Below are 21,836 nucleotides of genomic sequence, written 5' to 3' on the forward strand. Positions count from 1 at the left end.
TCAGTAAAACTATGCCTAAACCTAACCCAAACCCTAACCCTAACCTCAGTAAAACTATGCCTAAACCTAACCCAAACACTAACCCTAACCTAACTATGCCTAAACCTAACCCAAACCCTAACCCTAACCTCAGTAAAACTAACGCTGGTGAATAGCTAACCTGCTGACGCTGGTCGGCTCCATGACCGTCGTGGATAGTGACGTGATCGGGACCTTCGGGTGGCTGGTTAGACTACATAGTGGTTTCGAATCCCACTTCGGGAATTACTTTTGTCTTCTTCTTAGACCACTGGGCATACCCAAAGCATCCCCTCTTGTGATGCAGTAGGGCACCTGACAGGGCGTCAGGTGTCTGACACCTTGGGGGTGAGAATGTGTTGATACTATACTGTAGTACAGCTACACCCCTTCCTGATATTCCCTCAGTAAATGATATGGTTCAACATTTTAATCTTAAATTAGAGTCAGCTCTGGATATAGTGGCTCCTATGAAAACTAAAAAGAAACATAAAGTAAAAGAAACACCCTGGATAAACGATCATATACGCTCACTCAAGAAACAATGCCGCAAAGCAGAGCGAGCTTGGAGAAAAAATAAACTAACTATCCATCTACAGATTTTTAAGTCATTAACAGCCACGTACAATAAAACCATGCGTCTGGCTAGGCAGGCCTATTTTTCCGGAATTATTAATGAGAACAAGAACAATGCTAGGGTCTTATTCTCCACTATTGAACGCCTCTTAAACCCCCCCCCCAGTCCTACAAGCAGTCACTCCTTGCCTCTAAAGCAAAGTGTAATGAGTTTGCATCCTTCTTTGACAACAAAATTGTGAACATTCGAGCTGGTATTATGAATAATACTGTCACAAATGCAAATGCGGTTAATGGTGCCATGTGTAAAAGTGTAGATAAATCTAGGGGCAGCCTAGTATCATTTTGTGAAATTGATGAAGAGGAACTTCGTAAAACCATATCGCAAATGACATCGTCTTCTTGCTCGCTGGATGCAATACCCACGCCATTTCTCAAAGAGGTTGTAGACTGTGTGATTGGAGATATCCTAAAAATAGTAAATAACTCTATACAATCAGGTGTCTTTCCAGAAACACTGAAAACGGCCGTAGTTAAGCCCTTACTCAAGAAACACAACCTCGACCCGTCCATGCTGTGTAATTATAGACCCATTTCCAATTTGCCTTTTCTGGGCAAGGTCCTAGAAAAAATTATCTTTCATCAATTGGATGTATTTCTGCAGAACAATAAGGTGCACAACAAATTCCAATCCGGCTTCAGGAAAGGACACAGCACAGAAACTGCACTTTTAAAAGTAATTAATGATCTTAGGGTGTCTGCTGATAACAAAAATGTATCCGTTCTCCTACTGCTGGATCAAACGGCGGCTTTTGACACAATTGACCATACAATTCTAATACAACGTCTTGAACACTGGGTAGGGCTGTCAGGCACAGCTTTGTCCTGGTTTTACTCCTACCTAACAGGCAGAAGCTACTTTGTTAATCTAGCTGACTTTGAGTCAAACAAACACAACATCTGCTCTGGTATTCCACAGGGCTCAATTCTTGGTCCTTTATTATTCTCCCTCTATATACTGCCGCTGGGAGAACTTATTTCCGCTCACGGTGTGAATTTCCATTTCTATGCTGATGACACCCAGCTGTACCTTTCGGTAGCTCCGGACGACCCCTGTGCTCTAGACCCATTGCTGACGTGTGTGTCTAGCATAAAATGCTGGATGAGTGAGAACTTTCTCAAACTAAATGAGGACAAGACAGAAGTTCTCATAATTGGTTCTACTGCGCAGAGAGAATCAATAATAAGTAGACTTGGTAACCTGTCTAAAGAAAGTAACACTTCTGTAAAGAACCTGGGAGTGATCATTGACGCTGAATTGAATTTTAATACACACATTAATCATGTCACCAAGATTGCCTTCTTTCACCTTAGAAATATTGCGCGAATTAGAGCCTATCTAACATTGGACGATGCAAAAACGCTGATCCACGCTTTTGTTTTCTCTCGGCTTGATTACTGCAACGCACTTCTCTCTGGTCTGCCAAAGAAAACAACTGACAGTTTGCAACTTGTTCAAAATGCGGCAGCCAGAGTTTTAACTAAAGCTAAGATGAGAGAACATATTACTCCAGTCTTAGCGTCGCTACACTGGCTCCCGGTTGTTTTTAGGATTGATTTTAAAATTATTTTACTTGTTTATAAAGCTCTAAATGGTCTGGCACCTTCGTACCTCTATGACTGCCTGCATAGATACGTTCCAAACCGCCCACTCAGGTCTTCTAGTGCTGACCTACTCGATGTGCCTAAAATGAAATATAAAAAATATGGTGAAGCAGCTTTCTGCTTCTACGGACCGACAGTTTGGAATAAACTCCCACTACACCTAAGACAGGCAGCCTCTGTGGATAGCTTTAAAGCACAGCTCAAGACCTATTTCTTTACTCTTGCTTTTAGCTGAATTATTTTTTTTATCTCTTTGATGCTATTGACGTCCACACTGTTCTGAAATTGTTCTTCAATGTTTTATGTTTTTATTGTTCTGCTTTATTGTATTCATGTGTATTTTATTTTTTCTGTTAAGTAACTGTGCTTCATTTTCTGCTCTGTAAAGCACTTTGAGCTGCATTTCATGTCATGAAAGGTGCTATACAAATAAAGCTTTATTATTATTATTATTACACACATTGCCACCTGGGAACTGTGTCCTCTATGCAATACAGAAACTCCTTTTTCCTCTCCTTGGAGAGGCGTGAGGAGACTGAGAATCATGTGCATTGATTTGCCGCGCCCACAAGCCTTGAGAGACCTCCACTCCCGTCCTCAATACCGGTGGCCCCAGCATAGAGAGGTCAAGGCAGACACGCACAGCCTGGGAAGCGTGAGATGGTTATATGGTTTGGAAGCAGCTACTGTATGAGTGGTTTTACGTGGGGACTTATATAGTAATTTGCACCAGAGCTGGCCTGAGCCAAGCTCCAGTGCCTGCCTGCTGAGCTGCAGCAAATCTAGAAGGTGGATCCCGAGAGAGAGAAATTACATACGCCCAAAGTGAGATTGAAAACAACAACAACAAAAACTCCAATAGAGAGAAATACAACATCCTACGAACACGGCAGCAAGATTCGTTGCGATAAAAGAAGGTTAGCTGATGGAATACGACCACTAAGGACTACTAAATACTAACCCTTGAGTTTTCCCGCACTTGAATAGATATACCAGGGACCCCCATAAGAGATTTTTTTTGATTCCCAACCATTTTAATTTCAAGAACCCGCAGTTTGACATGCGTTAGGCTATGGACCCCCATTTAATGGCATTTCCATCTCTGAGACCTCAATTTATATTAAAATCAATATTAATTTAACTCTGAGAGTGTCGACATGGAACCAAAAGGACCCATTTGTTTTGGTTCCTACTGTATCATTTAACCAGAGCCACACCACCAAGAACACATCATTGCGATAAAAGGATTTCAACTTGACAAGCATGTCTTGTCTGAACGATGGTTTCTTTCTGGCTCCGCTGAACTGCCTGCACTTTTCTGCGAGCAAAGCTATGATGAAAACATCGCCCCAACTGCACTGCAAAGCAGAGATGGGAAAAGTACTCACGTAAACGACTTTGGTAAAAGTACTCATTCCAAATAATTACTTAAGTAAAAAGTATGTGCTTTGAAAAGTACTTTTAAAGTAAAAGTAAAAGTATTTTTACCGTATATTTCTAGAATTTAAAGGATATTAAAATTAAAAGATCCCCACCAAACACACGTCTTAAAACTGGCCCAGAATTGGTTTCCTACTATGATGTGAAATCTAAATGCAGCAGTGTTTTTTTTTTTTAGACTGAGTACCAGTTATAGATAATATTTGACTCTGAAGTACAATCATTATTATTATAAAAAATATATATATATTAAGTGCCAATTAGCCAGTAGCTATGCCCCTCCCAAAAAGCTTTTGTCCAATGCTAGCTTAGAATAACTTCCTGCTTGCCAAGGTTTGCCTTGGCAACCGCCTTGGCAAGCTGCCGGTTGCTAAGCTAGCATTGGACAAAAGCTTTTAGGGGAGGGGCATAGCTGCTGGCTAATTGACCACCAAGTAGGCCTACACCATTATGACTGATGTTAAAATACAGATAAGGTTTCCTAATAAAAATGTCGTTTTCATTGTTCAATTATAATTATAATACATCTCACTTCCACTGACAGACAGATTTCTGACTGTTATACTTTAAGATGTTTTGCATGTCTGTCAGAGGACCCCAATGTAAACAAGCCATATAGCCTACTGTAGTGCTTTTGCTATGCGAACTGCTAATCAAGTATTAAATCAATCAATTCAAACACACGCATGCATGCACGCGCATGAGGGCGCGCGCGCGCGCGCACACACACACACACACACACACACACACACACACACTCACACGCGCACGCGCACACACACACACACACACACACACACACACACACACACACACACACACACACACACACACACACAAACACACACACACACACACACACACACACGCCGAAGCAACAGTTGTGCAGACCGTTTCACTTTTTCCATACAGAACTTGACAGAAGCACTACTTTATCAAAGTTTATCTAGCCTGTTTCAGACAGGGCTACACTTTATCCAGCATGAGATAAAAAGCACTGCCACTGACACTCACCTAAGTTTCGGAGGTTCAAAAAGAACGCATTTCCAACGCGTGTGCATTACAGGAGCAGCATGGCCAAAGTCTTGTGTTTATAATCCATAGTTAGTAGTAGTTAATCCACATGAATTAATTGTGTTGACATGTTTGAAAGCTGTGACGAGATGAATGGTTTACAGCATGATGGTAGAATTAAACCAAATTCCTTCCTCTGAAAACCGTGGATTTCAAAATAAGAGCATATAGGGTATTAGGCTATCATGTATATGATTAGTTTTTTTTTGTTAGTCTAGTTGCAGGAAGTTAATAGACCGGTGCTGTCCTTCTTGACAGAGTGTGACTCTCACTCTGCAGCAGCCAGAGCGTCATTTTGTTTGATCTGCCATGCACGCATCGGCGCAACATTAACATAAAACCAAAGTAGCGAGCCTGTTTTTAAAATGTAGCGGAGTAAAAGTACAGATACTTGTGTTAAACTCATTTTGTGCTCCTGAAATTAATGGATTAAAATGTCCAGCGTGCCTCTCGCTTTCTCCATAAGCGGCCAGTCTCTTATTTTGAAGGCCAGAAGTCGATTGCGTAAGGGTCAGTGACGTGACGCCCCAAAAAATGTGTTTTTAAAAAAACTTTAAATTGCAGGCATAAAAGTTATTTACTTTTGTTCTACTCACTCTCAACCTTATGGAAATACATTTTGTTTTTAGATATTTTATTGGAATCAGACTTTATTCAGCAGTTTGTTGTACTTGTGCCTAAAATCGTCATATGGTGTGACATGAAAATAATTGTTCATAAAATGAAAATGGAGTACATCTTTCTTAAGTTACTCACTTTATCAAAGTCCTTTATCATAACTAACCAGTGATCCACTATAGTTTTTTGAAAATTAATTATATCTGTATATTTTTTTCATAATCGACACTCTGTGTGAGGCCCATGTTCATGATCTTACAACATATTTTAAATGTATTCTGTCAAAACTTTCTCTAAAATTACACAAATATTTGTAACTCTTCCTGATAATATTCTCTATGTAATCCATAAACATTTTTTTGGTTTAATCATTAATAAAGGTATGATTTTTCACTATTTGGAATGTCACACCAAATGATTTAGTGTCACACCGTATGATCATATCTTCATGTGTCAAAGCAAACTGTGTTTTAACCTACCTATTAGTGAGTACTGAACTTTACTGATTGATTAAACAATTACCCAGGATAACATGGCCTTAATATTTCTGAACAGGATATTATTGTAGGGCTTTAACATGGGATAATAAAGAATTGTAGTAGTAGATGGATGATGAGGATGTGCACAGGAATGCTACGCACACCTAAGTCTTCTGCCGGCCCACGGCAGAAGGATCCTAAAAAGACAATAAGGCGCATAGCCACACTTGGAGCCAAGGCAACATTTTATTAACACCAATTAGTGGAAACAGAACTCAGCATTCAGGTAAATTGCTTTTTTCCGAAGTCTCCTGAACTTGAACACAGCATTTTGTGTTGAACAAATGTAATTAGGAATCATGACATTACACCACATCTTCACTAGCTAAAGAGTGCTGGGTTGCGCAACTCCGAAAATAGCTGATCTACAAGCTCTCGCAGGACACAACGTGTTGAGAGCTTGTAGATCAGCTATTTTCGCTAGTTTTGTCTCGGGTCCTACCTTAACACTGTCCACTGTCCAGTCCAGTGAGTGAAAGTACAAAAGTATTAGATCAGATTAGATTATACATTTAGACTGTATTGTACATCAGCCAGTCGTATTTGGTGAGGGTAGCAAACCGGCTGCCTTGTTGCGGTTCTGCTATGCCACAGACAACCTCCTGCTCTTTGTAGAAAATGCAGTCTCGCCCCTTTGGCTCCTCTCTCCTTGCTGGGTCATTGTTTAGTTTCTCCCTGTACTTTCTCGTTCTCTCAGCACTTGTCATTTTCCAGCTGACAAAAGAAAATGGAATGTATAGTTTAACACAAAGAGAAAATATTGTTTAGATTGAAATAATATGTTAAGGTTTCTGTGAAGGGGTTTCTGCTCTGTCTGATGAATTTGATGATGTGATTCATTTGATGAATCACTGAATGATGCTAAATTACATTTTATGTAAAAATGTTTAAAACAAATGTTTAAATGTACAAAAGAAACATGGAACTTTGTTATTTATTGTTATATCTGTAGTTAAATACAGTATAAATCATATGGTGTGACAATCAAGTCATATGGCGTGACAAGCAGACATGTCACACCATTATGATTAAGTGTCACACCATATTACGTTTTCTGCATTTAGGTTTACCTTGAGGCTACTATGTACACATTAGCATGCTAACAGCATGCTAGCTATAACAAAGCAACCTAGATCTACATGGAAATATGACCAAAACTTCAAATAACTTAAGCTTTTTTTAATGAAAAGGTGTCACACCAACAGACATCCAAAGTGGTGAGTTTGTCAAAGTTTCAACAAGATGGCATTTCATGAAAATGTTAAAATCATAACTCACCTCAGACACCTGTCTTGCAGTTGTGCTGGGAGTGCTGAATAGCCTTACAGAAGAAGGACCTCTCTAGCCAATAGGTGTCCAAATAATTGCCTGTTTAATTTGTCCAAACTAGTGTCACACCAAATGATTTTGGTTTGGGGGACAAAATGTTTTTGATCAGAAATGACTGAAAACATTATGCTTTGACTTTGAAAAGATATAGGCTCACAAATAGACATTTTTTTTTAGCCTAAATTCATTTTCAAATGATTTTTAGCAATTCTTTTTCTTAGTTTTATTCAAGTTCCCACTTTGAGAAACAAGGTCAGGACAGTCACACCATATGAGTTTTGCCATGTTTGGTTGAAAACTCTGAAGAAATGAGGAATGATATGTTTTAATCTTGAGTAAGTTCACATAAAGCTTAATGTCCTGCACAATATTCAGAAGGTTTTTGACAAATATATGTTTTATTTATACATGTTTGACACCGAGGACAGCGAAAACGTTAGTCACGTCACCCACCCGTAAACACTTCCGGTTTGACGTCATCACGTCATTCACCGGAATCGCTCGTCGTCAACATGCCGTTGTGTAATGGCGGATCGTTGCTTTTCAACATGTTTTTTATTAGCGAGAATCTACTGCCATCCTACCCTTTGAAAGTGTTGTTTGGAGATAATGGACATTAAAGATGAGATTCCCCGTCTGCCTCAATGTTATGGGATTACTATTTTGTGCACGTGGATCCGTGATGATGATGAATCGGCGAGGGCGATTGTGCCAGGACTTTCCGCGCAGCTACAGGGTAGGAGAACCGCCGTTACAGTAATAGAGTACTTTTCACGAGTACTGTATACTCGGGATTGGCACCATATGATACTCGAGTATTTTTCACGAGTATTCTCGGGATTGGCTACAAATGAGTTAAAATGTAACGGATAAAAGTAAAAAGTACAAAGAAAAATAAACACTCAGTAAAGTACAAAGTACTGAAACAAATACTTCGTTACAGTAACAAAGTATTTGTACTTCGTTACTTCCCATCTCTGTTGCAAAGACACCGTGAGAGCAGAGACGCCCGCAAAGTACAAAAACTAATCACGATAATAACACCTCCCCTACACTACAAGCTTTCACATCCATTAAGGGCCTCTCGTGGGTATACGTGTGTGTGTGTGTATGTGTGTGTGTGAGTGTGTGTGTGTGTGTGTGTGTGTGTGTGTGTGTGTGTGTGTGTGTGTGTGTGTGTGTGTGTGTGTGTGTGTGTGTGTGTGTGTGTGTGTGTGTGTGTGAGTGTGTGCGTGCGTGTGTGTGTGAGTGTCTACAACCCGCAGGCTATTTTGTTGCAGAAAATTGCTCTAACAAGCCTAGGAGGGATTAGAGCAGGGTTCCCCAATAGGCGGCCCGCGGGCCATGTGCGGCCCGCAGGGGGCTACTGTCTGGCCCTCACCAACCCCGGTAATAATATGTGTATAAGAGCAGCAACAACACCAGTATATCGTCGTTGTCGGGTGGAAATCTCCTATCTCCACATTTGTGCGTTCTTTCGTAAATCACACAAGGTCGTCGCACAAAAGTAGTGAAAACAGCCAATCTACAAGCACACAACGCCTCGCACCGCGAGGCGTTGTGTGCTTGTAGATCGGCTGTTTTCACTAGTTTAAATAATTTTTTAAAATGATAAATTCAAAACGAACGGTTTTGGACATACAAGATTTTCACCCGACAACAACGAAAACTGTCGCTGGAGTAGTGGAAACGCCACCGTCGCAGGTACCCTAGACATAATTCGGCCCTTGGGGAAAACTAATTGGGGAACCCTGGATTAGAGCAAGAGACAGGAAAAGAGGGATCAGAGTTTCCAGGGGACACAATAACCACCCAGTCACTTTTTATTTGTCTCCCTCCTCTGAGAGTACTGCAGCTGTGAGCAGTGGTGTGGAGTAACTAAAGCCCCTTTTCCATTGGCCCAACTCCACACCACTCCACACCACACCGTGTCAGGTTTTCAAAGGTGCATATTTTGACAAACCTGCACCTTGACATGAACCCAGAGATTACACACATTTATCTATAGACCAGTGTAGCTATATGGAAAGGAAATCGATTCTTTACACTGCCGATTCGAATCGAATCGGCAGGGACAGTCCCACATTTCCATGACTTTTCAGGTGTCCCCCAAATTGAGACTCTGTCCCACATTGTGACTGGCAGGTGTTGATATAGGTGCGCTGATTGTTGCTCTTAACGTGAGCTCACAGCAAGCTAGACTGGACCACACTGGACTACTGGAATACATTATATGGCAGAGTATTCCATTGTAAATCTCTCTCATTGTCTCTTTTCCCTGCAAGATATGTTTTTAAGCCTGTTAATAAAATAACATGAGAAATGTCCCCTATATGGGGGTAAATAACAAATTAATAGGCAGTATTAGGCCTATGGTCGAATATGACATCAAAGCATTTATTAGCAACTTAATAATTTGCTATTAACCCCCCGCCCGCCCGTCCCACATTGTCCCCCACAAGTGGTACTTCTGTCCCTCAAATGAACAGTTTGGATCTGGTCACCCTAGATTCGATATGATACAAATTCAAACGATACGATACAATTTTAACTGTTTTCATTTTTGATGTCCTTTGAATTTTTAAGTTAAAAACGATATTTCGATGCAGTTACTACATCGTTACACCCCTACTGCACACGTGTCTCGCCTCCTCCTCACCTATGGAGATGGTCCAGACGGCGGCGATCTTCATCATGGCCTTGGTCCTGGAGTTGAAGCGGCTGTGCTCGATGGGGTTGCGTATGGCCACGTAGCGGTCTAGGGAGATGGCGCACAGGTGCATGATGGACGCCGTGGAGAAGAGCACGTCCAGGTAGATCCAGATGGGACACAGGGCGCTGGGCAGCGGCCACGCGTAGTCTGGACGAGAGAGAGAGGACAGACAGTGGCCTCAGTTCAGAAAAAGCTATGGCAACATGACTGGTGTCTTGCACGCGCGCGAACTTAGCAACAGGCATGATACATTTATTTCAAGAAGTATATTCTATTTTTCCCCCCGTTTCTACGGTTTCTTGGGCTGGATATGGCAGCCTGGAACGGTTGTTCAAGTGCAGCTAAACTTGGCATGTTAGTAAACGTGTCACAATTAACTCATTGAGTGCCTATCCCGAACTAGTTCGGCTTTATTATCGCATCCCAGAGTGCCAATCCCGAACTAGTTCGGCTTTTTAATAAAAAAAAAAAAAAAGATTGAAAAAAAAAATTTTTTTTTCAATTTTTTTTTGTCCTCTGTTTACAGAGGACGATATTTGCCGATATTTGCTGATATTTACCATCCACTCCAATGCAATCCAGGATCTTTAGAGCTCATTTTCTCTGTTTTTTCTCCCATGCATGAGGTGTGCAACGTTTAATCATGGCTAAGTTGACGAAAATCTAAATCTAAAATGCTTGGTCGCCAATAGCTAACTTCAAGCTAACTTCATCCTCTTCCTGTACATGCACAAAGGAAAGTGTTCTGGCAAGTCATGGCTCCAGGGCTTGGGCATGCATTACCAGCATATCTCTATTATTCTCTGGTCACTGGGCGCCCTCTAGTGGTGGCTGGCATTAAATGAGTTAACAATAATGCATTGCACCTGTGCAGCTGACCTGCGGAACCTGGGAATATACCATTTTATCAAGATGTCGGAGAATACAAGTGTCGAGAATATAATTATAATACCTTGTTAAAGTGACCATTTTGTTACATTTTGCATTTGTAGTTATTTTACTGTAAGTTAACAACATAATAACCAGAACAGATAGACAAAGAGACATTCATGGATTTATATTTAAAAGTAACTTTTATTTCCGCCCCCGGACCTAGGGTATGGCAGCTGCATACCCCTGCCATACCCAATTGACGCCCCTGAGGACAGAGAGAGATTGATTGATGAATCAATCTGATTGATGAACTCATTGAACCCCCCGACCTCCACACCAGGGACGTGCTGGGCCCCTGATTCAGCCCGGGAAAAAGAGTTGCAGAGGCCCTCACTGCTGCTACTCAAAGATTTGCCGTTTCAGATCATGACAAGTGACAAGCCAGTGGGCCAATTACATGAGTTATATTTCGTCGTTGTCGGGTGGAAACCTTGTACGTCCAAAACCGTTTGTTTTGTATTTATCATTTAAAAAATGATTTAAACTAGTGAAAACAGCAGATCTACAAGCACACAACGCCTCGCGTATATTAGTATTGTTAAGGGTTAAGATGCTGCTAAATTGTAGGCTATTCTGTATCTCTATCTCCCTCTGGACATTATATAATGCCAGTTATTATAAATCTCTCTCTCTCTCTCTCTCTCTCTCTCTCTCTCTCTCTCTCTCTCTCTCTCTCTCTCTCTCGCTCAGTTATATCTCTCTACACACCACAAGCACACGCATGCACTGTGCATGTGTATGCACGTGTGTGATGTCAAGATTCAGTGCGCACACACACTCTCTCTTCTCTCAAATATAAGAGAGAGTATTTGTGAACGCATTCTGGTCACACTGAACACGCACACAAACACACACAAGTCCACAATAGCATGCACGCACGCACGCACACACACACACCCGTGTGTATATGTATTCTGGGCTGGGCAAGACTTCTTCTTTCGTGTATCATCGACTGCATATAGTGTGTGTGTGTGTGTGTGTTAGTGTTGTAGTCGAGTCCACCTAAAGCGAGTCCAAGTCAAGTCCAAGTCATATGGGGTTCGAGTCCGAGTCGAGTCCGAGTCAAGAGCCCCTGGGAGGGGGTCGAGTCCGAGTCGAGTCCGAGACCAATGGGAGGCGAGTCCGAGACCAAATGGAGGCGAGACCGAACCGAGTCCAGTTTTTTTTTTTTTGATAGGTAGGCTGTAGAAAACAATATTTTTAGTTTGTTTTTGTTTTATTTATTTATTTCTTTTCAACACACACACACACACACACACACACACACACACACACACACACACACACACACACACACACACACACACACACACACACAATGCAAGAACCCCCCGTTCATGTGCATTCACCTGTCTGGTGTTTCCAATATACCCCAAATTACCTTTGGTTGCTGTCAATGCTGTGGTTTAGGTTTGAGGGAGTTTTATGGAGAGGTAGTTTTTTTTCCCATACCAATTTTCTGTCTAAGAACTAGACATTTGAGTTGCTACAATTACATTTTCCCCCAGGCAGAGAACAAGTACTTTAGTGTACAAATAAGACTTGGCATATACTGTAGTACAATATCCCAAATCACAGACAATAGGCTAATTAGGCCTATCCAGTCTAATATCATGATATGGATATAATATTGATGCCCATGCACCAAAAGGCCAAGTGATAACAAAAATAATATTATTTAAAAAATGATTATAGGTCTACTACTGTAATCTATAACATTTTTAAACATTGCTGTTATAGTTGCATTGAAATAGAGCATGCAAGATTATAGCAAAACATTTTTCAAACAAACTCTTATCTTAATATTTTATTTTGACTAAAAGCTAAAATAAATAAATAAGGTTTTCCCATTCAAACACATAGCAGTATGTGCCTGTCTGCATTTCATTGTTTAAGGTGAGAAATGTAGGCTACCCTGTGTCATTAGTCTGATATTTGATTCGTTTTAACCTCTCTACAGGGACTTACAATGTTACACTTCTCTCTGTTGATCAGTGCACTTTAAAACTTTTAGACGAGGCTTGCTTAACGAGTAATAGACTACACCTGGAAATAAAAAAGACGTAAATTCTTAATCCAGTGGTGCGGGTGGATTAAACTACACATGATCACAAAGGCTTGTGTTTGGAAGCTGTTTTTACTACAATAAGGATTATTTATTTGGGGACACAAGGATATCCTGCAGGTAAGAGGAAAGCAGAGTGGAGTGTTGTGCTGTTGTCTGTTTGGCGAAAAAAATAACTTCTGGGAACTCAGCATAGTTGCTTGCTACTGTGTTGAGCGGGGCTCTGCGTGTGTGTGCCTGTGTGTGTGTGTGTGTGTGTGTGTGTGTGTGTGTGTGTGTGTGTGTGTGTGTGCATGCGTGCTACTGAGATGCACGTCAGAATGCTCCGTTACTTAACTAGGCAGCTCTCTTAATGTTAACGTGAATGCGCTCCTCATATGGATATAACATTTATTCCATTGCATTGTAATGACTCGACTCGAGTGGACTCGAGTCAAATAGTCCGAGACCGAGACGAGTCCAAGTCAAATTAAGGGCGAGTCCGAGACGAGACCGAGTCAGTGAAAATTTGGACTTGAGTCCTGACTCGAGACGAGTCATTGACTCGAGTACTACAACACTAGTGTGTGTGTGTGTGTGTGTGTGTGTGTGTGTGTGTGTGTGTGTGTGTGTGTGTGTGTGTGTGTGTGTGTGTGTGTGTGTGTGTGTGTGTGTGTGTGTTTGTGTGCCAAGGGGGGAGGGAGCATGTGTAACTGGCGGAGGTCAAAACACAGAATTGAGGTCAACACATGACACAGCACATCTGCCATTTTCCTCTTCTCTCTCTCTCTCCCTCTCTCTGTCTCAAAATCTTGCATTCAGTTCCTTCTGATCACTGCCATATTGTTGCGACCGTCAGGGAGCATTTAGTATAAAAAAGAAACTCCACCTCATGTCCGTCTGTCCGCTAATACACAACATTTTGTTACCTATTGACTTCAGTTCCTCCCATAGTTCCTCCCTCCCATTCCGTCCACGAAGGCAGGTCACATAAAAAGCAGTTTTCCTCGCATTGGGGTGTGCCTGTGTAAGGTAGTGGTACAAAACAAGCTTGAAGGAGGTTTAAAAGTAGGCCTACGGTAAAACATTGAATATCTTCTCTTTTTCTTTTTAGTTGTTGTCAGGTCGCAGTTACTATGAAAAGCTCCACCGGCTGTCAGTCTGTCAGTCACATCACGTCACACTTTTGCCCTTGTCATATCTCTGCCACCGTTGGCCCTATCTATGCCAAACTTTGCACACACACTCCTTGGATGTCAAACCCCTCATTCCTCACATGGCCCTCTTCTAGCGCCACCATCAGGCCTATTTTTAGCAAAACACGTGTTTGGACACTGCTCCTACAGATTTTGGTAGAAAATCACACAAAGCGGTAAACACTAGCTATAAAGTCGTCATCAACATGGATCTGTCCCATTTCCCATATTCCCTCCAGAATGGCTACAACCTGACGGTCGCTTATCTCCTGATTAGGGAGTCTTACTGGTGTTTTTAAAACTACAGTTGTGCTCGAAATTATTCAACCATCTCTGACAAATTTGTTTGTTAGTGTAACCACTGTTCCTTTGACTTAGAACGTGTCAACTATGCTCAAAACTGTACATTTTGGAACATTCAGTGTGTTTGCAATTGTTTTATATCCTTTTCCTTTTTTTTTTACAAAGCAATAATCTCTTCTCTGAACTTTTCTGATCATTCCTTAAACTTATGTTTCTAACTGCTCTAATCACAGTCAACAAGTCAACACATTTCTAGTCAGGCCAGAATGCTGATGCAACTATTTAAGCCCTTGATTAGTCGATTGCAGTTAAAAGTGACGTTGAAAGTGGCATTTAGCATTGAATTAAAAAAAAAAAAAAAAACACACACACACAACGAATGTTACTTTTGAGATATTTACCGTAATTGCTGGACTATAAGCTCCACCTGAATATAAGCCGCACCAGCTAAATTTAGAACAAAAATCTAACTTTTACATATAAGCCGCACCTGACTATAAGCCACAGGTGTCCATCCTGCTTCCCGCTAGAGCGCCCCTGGTGGCCGTTAGCTGTAAAAATCTCTATATAAGCCGCACCATTGTATAAGCCGCAGGGTTCAAAACATGGGAAAAAAAAGCCGTGGCTTATAGTCCGTCAATTGATTTTATTTTTTCATTCATATGTTTTCATTCATTGTCAGTTTGTGAATTTAGCCAATAAACCAGATTTGCAGGGGGGGGTGTTGAATAATTTTGAGCGCAACCGTATTCACACATCGGTGCCAACATCTTCTCCTCAAAACAACCCTGTACAAACCCTGCTTTGGGGGACGTGGCGTGATCGATGACAGGAGACTAACGCTACTGCCTCGTATTTGTTATACCTCCAGGTTGGATTATTACGATTAGCTATTTATCAGGCTGCCCCAGCAAGTCCCCAAAGACTCCCCATCTGTCGCAGTATACGCCGCAGGCTGTGTTGTTCTGACAAAAAATAGACACATTTTCTCTCATATCTGAGTCTCTGTACTCAGTGTCTCCCTGTAAAGTTCAGGATGGAATTTAAAGTGCTTTCTCCTCGCCTGCATAGCCCTTAACGGTCGTCTTAAAGAGCTCATTGTACCCCATTACCCTGCAATAACACACTGCACTCCCAGAAGGGACTTGGGAGTCCTCTTTCTGTTCACATTATACTGTTTAATGTTTAGGGTTGGCCAGACTAGAGGCATGATGACCGGTGGAACTCCGGCCAGCTGCTCACCTTCTGACCCTAGTTCATTAGTCAGTATCAATGTTTCGTGCGTTTCACGTGCGTCCGACGTGCGTGGGCTAAGGTTGTGTATATGATGTCTTTGTTTTGACCTCCACACGCACGGCCTCACGATGTATGTGCGTTGTGGTGCCTAAGCATTTTTGGGGACCTGAGGGTACAGAGGAGGCTCCTTTTTAAGGTCCTGAGACGGACAGCTGTGTGACCAGAGGAGATGCATCAGTCATACTACAGGACTTCAAGCCCACTGGGCTGTCACACTTAATGAGCAGTCCGTTTTCTACGGACCATAACAAAAGCATGGGTGATCGCAGGGGAAAGAAAAGATGAACGTCATGGAGCCTCGACAATAAGGTAAAAAACATCTGAAAAACCCTGGCAAGAGGCTACTGAATTAACTAACTATGTACAGTAGCCTACCTGGCAGTGGATTGTTTTAAAATGTACTATTCAGTCTGTCGTGGTACAACAAGACCCTCTGGGACAAACTACAAACTACAGTACTGAGCGCGCCGCTTGGCTTTCTCATTGGCCCTTGGAGGACAGTGGAGGAAGTTAAGTTGTCAGCGTCGGGGGTGTCGCACCAAATTCTGGGCCCTGGGAACAAGGATTCACTGCGGGCCCCCGCACAATTATTTTGTGCTTTAACTACTGAAACATAGCAGATATACACTTGTAGATCTGCTATTTTTGAAAAATCGTTAAGATTTGTGCAAGTCTTTGAATATTTCAAATCCTTCTAAGGTTTTTTTTGAAAAACCTATATTTCTGTATGTCAGTGGTGCTCAAACTTTTTCAAAAAGTGAAGGACCCCCAAAATTGTATGTATTTGGCCACGGACCCCCATCTCAAAATATTCAATTCCAGGGACCCCCCCAGAAGCAGAATTTAAGTTACAAATGTTCGCTGTGAGCTTGTAAATCTGCTATTTTTCAATAGCTAAAATAAGCAAGGCCCCTCCACGTTGGGCCCTAGTAACTCAGTCCCAGTCCCAGGGTTCCCGAAGGGTTCCCGGTTCGAACCCGGGCTCCCCCAGAGATAGTGTCCTTGCACCAAATTTCACAATATTTTCAAAAATAGCAGATCTACAAGCTCACAAAGTGACACGCTATGTTTTTTGATAGCCTATACTATAGTATACCTACAATAATGTGGTGAAATGATGCCCAAGCATAACCTTAACCATGATCCTAACCTCACAAAAACTACGCCTGAACCTACAAGTAGGTAGGGAGTGGCTTATTGTCGGTATCAGCCGGTAACACGCGGGAGTCTGTCCCCGTTACAATGCGCTAGACCCCTGGGAGATGGACTGCTGAGGAGGAGCACCACACCTACCATCAGCTCCCAGTACTTGCCGCACGACTTGCCAAGCCGTGCTACTCATACGCTGAGTTGGCGGTGCCCGGAATCTAACCCATGACCTTGCGGTGCAAAGGCGAGAGCTTGCGGTGCAAAGGCGAGAGCTCTACCGACTGAGCTACCGGGGCACGAACCTAACCTTAACCCTAACCTCACAAAAAACTATGCCTAAACCTAACCTTAGCCCTAACCCTAACACTAACCTCACAAAAAGCTATGCCTAATGTGGCAAAACTATGCCTGATGTGAAAAAAAGTAGTGTAGGGAGTGGGATTCGAACCCATGACATTATGACTGGAAGCTTTGACGCTGAGCCTAACACACCACTGAAGCAGCCAGCCTCTATTTTTCAATAGATAAAGTATAAAATAATTTAGGCCCCTCCGCCTTGGGCCCTAATATCTAAGTCCCACTCAGGCTTTTTAGCTGTTCCTTGACTCGTGAGTGTGCTTGAAGAATTTCCCTTGATGGGACGGACCCCTTGTCGATTTAACTCCATATTAACTTTGAGCACCTCAAACACCACAGGACCAGAGATATCACCCTGTTGCTAAACCACTGAAGCACTCGGCTCGTCTTGTTCCATAGTTGTAATTGTTTGGAAAATCTAGTCTGGAATCCAAGGAAAAACACAGTACACATAATGTTGATTGTACGACATACGGTTCAAGAGTTCAAAACGTGAAGGGGGCTGTCATAGATCGCACAAAGTTTCATGTCAATCGGTCCAACGGTGCCAGAGATTAGCTGATCATAGACTAACCGACGCACACGTGGACACACGGACGGACGGGAGTGAAAACAGCCTCTCTAGCCTTCAGCCGTTCGGTCTGGTGGAGGCAATGAAACACGATAAAGAGAAAATGATAACTAGGAGGGTTGGGGATTACTATACTGCTACGGGAGAGATTTAAAACAAGGCACACGCTCGCCAAGTCTGATCTCCTCAGGCACTTAGGTATTTGTACTTTACTTGAGTATTTCCAATTTTCAATACTTTACCTACTCTGTTATACATCTCGGATCCAAATATTGTACTTTTACTGCACTACCTTTATTTGAAACTCTAGTTATTTGTAGATTTGGATTATTATTACAAACGACTTTAGCGCTATATTTCGGCCATTTGAAAACAGCCGATCTACAAGCTCACAATGCGTTGCGACGCATTGTGAGCTTGTAGATCTGCTGTTTTCAAAGGATCTTTATACATTTAAAAACTTGAAATGGGACAGTCTGCATAATAAGAAATTATGTTGCTTTAAGTACATTTTGATGCCAACACGTTTGTACGTTTACTCAAGTACATTTTGCATACTGGACTTTTACACGTAGGCCTAAGGCTGAAGTACCTATGAGAGTGGAATCCCCATTCCGCCAATGCGTTTTTTTTTTTTTTTTTTTTTCAGAAATCCTCTACTGGCATGAAACCGCTCCATTCTCATTGAAATGCATTGGCGGAATGGGGAATCCACCCTCATAGGTAGTGGTACTTTGGTGTGACTTCAGCCTAACAGAGCATTTCTACATTGCAGTATTGATTGCGACCTAAAGGTTGCAGTTTACCATGAGAAATGTCACAGCTTGCCCGTGTGTAGACATGTAGACGTGTAGACGTGTGCGTACACATTTTTACAGTCTATGGGCTGGTTCTATGGTTATGTATATATATATATATATATATATATATATATATATATACTAGGGATGGTCCGATCAGGTTTTTTGGAACCGATCACCGAGCACCGATCACAAAAGTTTGATCACCCGATACCGATCAATCACCGATCCGATCAAGTTATTATTTATATATTATTTATATTTTCTAAATGTTAATGTTTAAACTTTAATTAATTAATTCACTCATGAATTCATTTATATATTTGCCTTATAGTTATTTACCAGCATTACTATGTATTTATTATCAAAGCAGTAACTAATTATTCCTTCAGCACTGTGGAAATCAATACCCCAAAATGGTCTCAAGTGGGCATACTGAACGGCTGGTTGATCGGATGCACCGATCCGATCGGATCGGTGAATTTACCTTTTGATCTAAACCACCGATTATTGCCGATCACGCTTTGATCGGCCCGATCCGATCCATTGCCGATTGATCGGTAACATCTCTAATATATACTGTATCTATATACGTGTGTGTCACTGGCCAGATGGCCAAGACATGGCCCATATCTGTGTGGCTGGTTCAGATAGGATCTCCATGTATGGGCATAAAATATATTGTATGTTGTGATGTCATGGGAACCACTCTAACGGAATCCCTTTTATGCCTATATATGGAGATACCTGATGTCATCAATATTAAGCCCATAGCTAACAGGACGTTAGCCATATATGGAGGAAGACAGCCCATATCTGTGCGGCTGGTTCATACAGGGATCTCCATGTAGGCATAAAAGGGATGCACTATATACAGTACATGGATCTCCATTTATGGGTAACTGGTCCGATATACATCACTGGCCAGGTGGCCAAGAATTGGCGCGACCTCGCCCTTTAGGGAGGGGGTTGCATGTCGCCCTGAGGCGTCTTACTATTACTTTTATTAGTTACAAAATGTGAGTACTCTTCCCAGCACTGCCTGCTTTCTTTCTGAGCTCTAGATGCAACAGACCAGCCGAGCGGCACATCAATGAAGCCCACCTACTGACAGTTAGCAGCAGGTCTAATGATCAATAGGTCTTTAAGACACACATACTCCCACTTTAATCAATAATCCTCTCTGGCCGCATCTAATGAATCATACCTAACAATGTGTGCATGCACGCACGGACGCACGCACGCACGTACACATGCACGCACGCACGCACACACGGGATGACCAGGTGGCTGCTTAGTAGGAGAACCATAGACTGTAAAACAATATGGACAGTGGAAAGCCATGGTTTCTATGCTGCACAAATGAAGATTTTTTTGGCCGTTGTACGGGTGCCGCCATCAATTGTAGAAATCAACGTTCATTGGTAGAAATGGTACCACCTCGAATGCTATTTGCTACCAACGGTCACGTGCAACCGCAGGGATACATGGGACATTGTCTTGAGCTTGCTGAAAATAAAGCACACGAAGAAGAATCATCACAATGATAATGATCACAAGCCCCTCCTACAGCATACCCTGCTATAACATCAATTATAACATAAATTGGACCATATTTTCACAAAAAGCATATCATGGTGATTGAAACGAGGCTTTAAACTAGCGACAGGAACCATAAAGTATTTATGACAATGTTTATTAAGGTAAGAAAATCTAATTCTGGGGAAATGAATGGAATCCTATGGAGAACATGTTGCTTCTGGTGCCAGAACTGCGCAACTAGCGGCCAATCATAGGAACTTTCAGTTCTGTGTTTGCTTCATTTTAAATCGGGACAACTGCACCCCTGTAGGAAACTCAATTGAGCTGATCATCAAATTATTGGCTGAGGAATGCGAGGAAAACAATACATCTCCATGAATTGAAGGCCCCACGGGGTGTTGAAATGAAAAGACGAAATTATAATTTAAAATGTTTTCACTTCTTTCTATCGTTTTAGTGATTTTAGCTGTTTTGATTTCAGTGGGTTCGGGCATGCGTACAAGTGGCTAAATGTGTCTTTCTAGGCAAAATAAGCCTGCGATTTCTTTATTACTATTTATAGTAACGCTACTATAAGTCACATATCTGCCCATGAAAGATTGCGGTGCGTCTTGGAAATGGGCTTATCCACTTGGCCCCCAAACCACTGAAATCAAAATCATTATAAAACCGCTAAAACTAAAGAAAGCAGTAAATAAAAACCTTTTAACACTCATCATTTCTTTCTCTAGTTACAATCTAAAATACGAACCCTCGTCATAAGACTACTTCTTCCACCACTGAATGCCAGTGTGGTTATTCTCTCTCTCTGTGTGTGTGTGTGTGTGTGTGTGTGTGTGTGTGTGTGTGTGTGTGTGTGTGTGTGTGTGTGTGTGTGTGTGTGTGTGTGTGTGCGTGCGTGCGTGCGCGACGTGTGCGCGTGTGCGCACAGTATCAGTGACTGAGTCGATCGATGAAGATAAATACCACACTGGATTGATTACACCGGGGTTATTGAACTGCGCATACTGGGAAACACACACACACACACACACACACACACACACACACACACACACACACACACGCACACACGCACGCACACACAAGCTGCAGGACTCGTGTGTAAGTGAACGCACTGAAAGGAGACAGCGAGATAGCAGGCGTCCGGACACGGTGTCGAAAGGTATAGGAGAGATAAGGAGACGTCGAGAGAAACTGAGATTTCTTTGTACGGTACATCTGTTTGTGTCCGACGTCGATGAACACACAGAGCTATCGGCGGAAAGCACAGCTTGAACCAGCAGATAAACAGAGAGAGAGAGAGAGAGAGAGAGAGAGAGAGAGAGAGAGAGAGAGAGAGAGAGAGGATAGGCTACGACAGGGTTCCCCAATTAGTTTTCCCCAAGGGCCCTATCATGTCTAGGGTACCAAGCCGAGGGCCACAACATTGCAGGGGGCGACGGTGGCGTTCCCGCTACTCCAGCGACAGTTCAGATATCGTCGTTGTCGGGTGAAAATCTTGTATGTCCAAAACGGTTCGTTTTGAATGTATAATTTTTTAAATGATCTAAACGAGTGACAACTGCCGATCTACAAGCACACAACGCCTCGCGGTGCGAGGCGTTGTGTGCTTGTAGATCTGCTGTTTTCACTACTTTTGTGCGACGGCCTTGTATGATTTGCGAAAGGAC

General features: G+C 42.1%; 1 protein-coding gene across 1 annotated transcript in view; it reads right to left on the reverse strand.

Moving 5' to 3' along the window:
• htr2cl1 (5-hydroxytryptamine (serotonin) receptor 2C, G protein-coupled-like 1) overlaps nt 1-21,836 on the reverse strand; it is a gene marked incomplete at both ends in the record, with an annotated part of 47,981 nt that overhangs the window by 17,719 nt on the left and 8,426 nt on the right. Inside the window, one exon of the mRNA XM_080741712.1 lies at nt 9,919-10,119. Within this exon, the coding sequence (XP_080597838.1) occupies nt 9,919-10,119 (201 nt within the window). The remainder of the gene's footprint in view (nt 1-9,918; nt 10,120-21,836) is intronic.

This window comes from Nannobrachium achirus (genome assembly GCF_963921795.1).
Source record: "Nannobrachium achirus genome assembly, chromosome: 14".
Taxonomy (NCBI): Eukaryota; Metazoa; Chordata; class Actinopteri; order Myctophiformes; family Myctophidae; genus Nannobrachium; species Nannobrachium achirus.